This window comes from Perkinsus marinus, assembly GCF_000006405.1.
Source record: "Perkinsus marinus ATCC 50983 genomic scaffold scf_1104296972630, whole genome shotgun sequence".
NCBI classification, from domain to species: Eukaryota; Perkinsozoa; order Perkinsida; family Perkinsidae; genus Perkinsus; species Perkinsus marinus.
Window position 1 is genome coordinate 1 of NW_003201703.1, and position 960 is coordinate 960.

Below are 960 nucleotides of genomic sequence, written 5' to 3' on the forward strand. Positions count from 1 at the left end.
GCAAACCTGTCCCCAATACAGTGCCAGACGCAGTAGCAGCAGCGGCTACATTCATCAACTCAATCACCAAAACTGCTAAAATGTCCACAATACCTCTACCGAGGATCGAACCCACGACCTCCCACTGATGCAGATCTCTGCAGGAACTGTCACAACTCTACTCACTCCGCCAAAACTACTAGAAACCACTGATTACCATTCACACTACGTTTATTTCGAGAACGACAATTAACAATACCGCTCCGTGACCACCAACCACTCTGGCAGCGGTCGCAACTACTAATGGAATGAAGATATACTTATGCGAAAAGGAGATCTACTGGAGTTACGCTGACTATCATGATGATGACAGTAGTACGAATAAGAACAGCGGCAATTTCACTCATTTGTTTCGGCTGTATATACACTTCCTTTACTCATCTTCTTCATCAGAGAAAACAATCTCATCGTCACCGTAGCTGAAGACACAACATTTTCAACAATATGTAAGGATAGGAAAATAACCATATACTTAACAGTCGTTGAGAAAACTCCCAAAGCGAGCGAACACAGACATACATTACCATACCGATTTTACTACTACCACGATTTAACCACCGACATTATTACAGATCTTTCAGCTCCTGTTCTCTCTCCCGAGCTCTCTCAACCTCGGCAGCTACTTCAGCGCGTCGCTCCGCTCGCATTTTAGGAAGATCAAATTCGGACAAATCAATCGACAAAGCATCGTTGACCTAGCAAAGTTCAACAGCATAAGCAACTCTATTGGCCGCCTATACCGCCCTACAATCTTCTCGAAAATTTTATCCTTCTCCTCGAGCTCAGCTAACTGCTTTGGCAACTTCCAATCACATGCCGGATCTTCTGCCCTCAAAATGGTCATCAGCGAATGAGTATCCTTGCATTCCTTGAGGATCTCTTGGAACGTCTATGCAAGGGAAAAAGATACTCATATCCACA

The 960-nt window shown here is 44.2% G+C and overlaps 1 protein-coding gene across 1 annotated transcript; it reads right to left on the reverse strand.

The window, feature by feature from the left end:
- Positions 1-412: 412 nt before the first annotated feature.
- On the reverse strand, positions 413-883 carry Pmar_PMAR028711 (hypothetical protein; the record flags this gene model as incomplete). The annotated part of the gene is made up of 3 exons (XM_002766515.1): positions 413-458; positions 610-734; positions 788-883. The coding sequence occupies 3 exons, from the start codon at positions 881-883 to the stop codon at positions 413-415; spliced, it is 267 nt and encodes an 88-aa protein (XP_002766561.1).
- Positions 884-960: the final 77 nt, after the last annotated feature.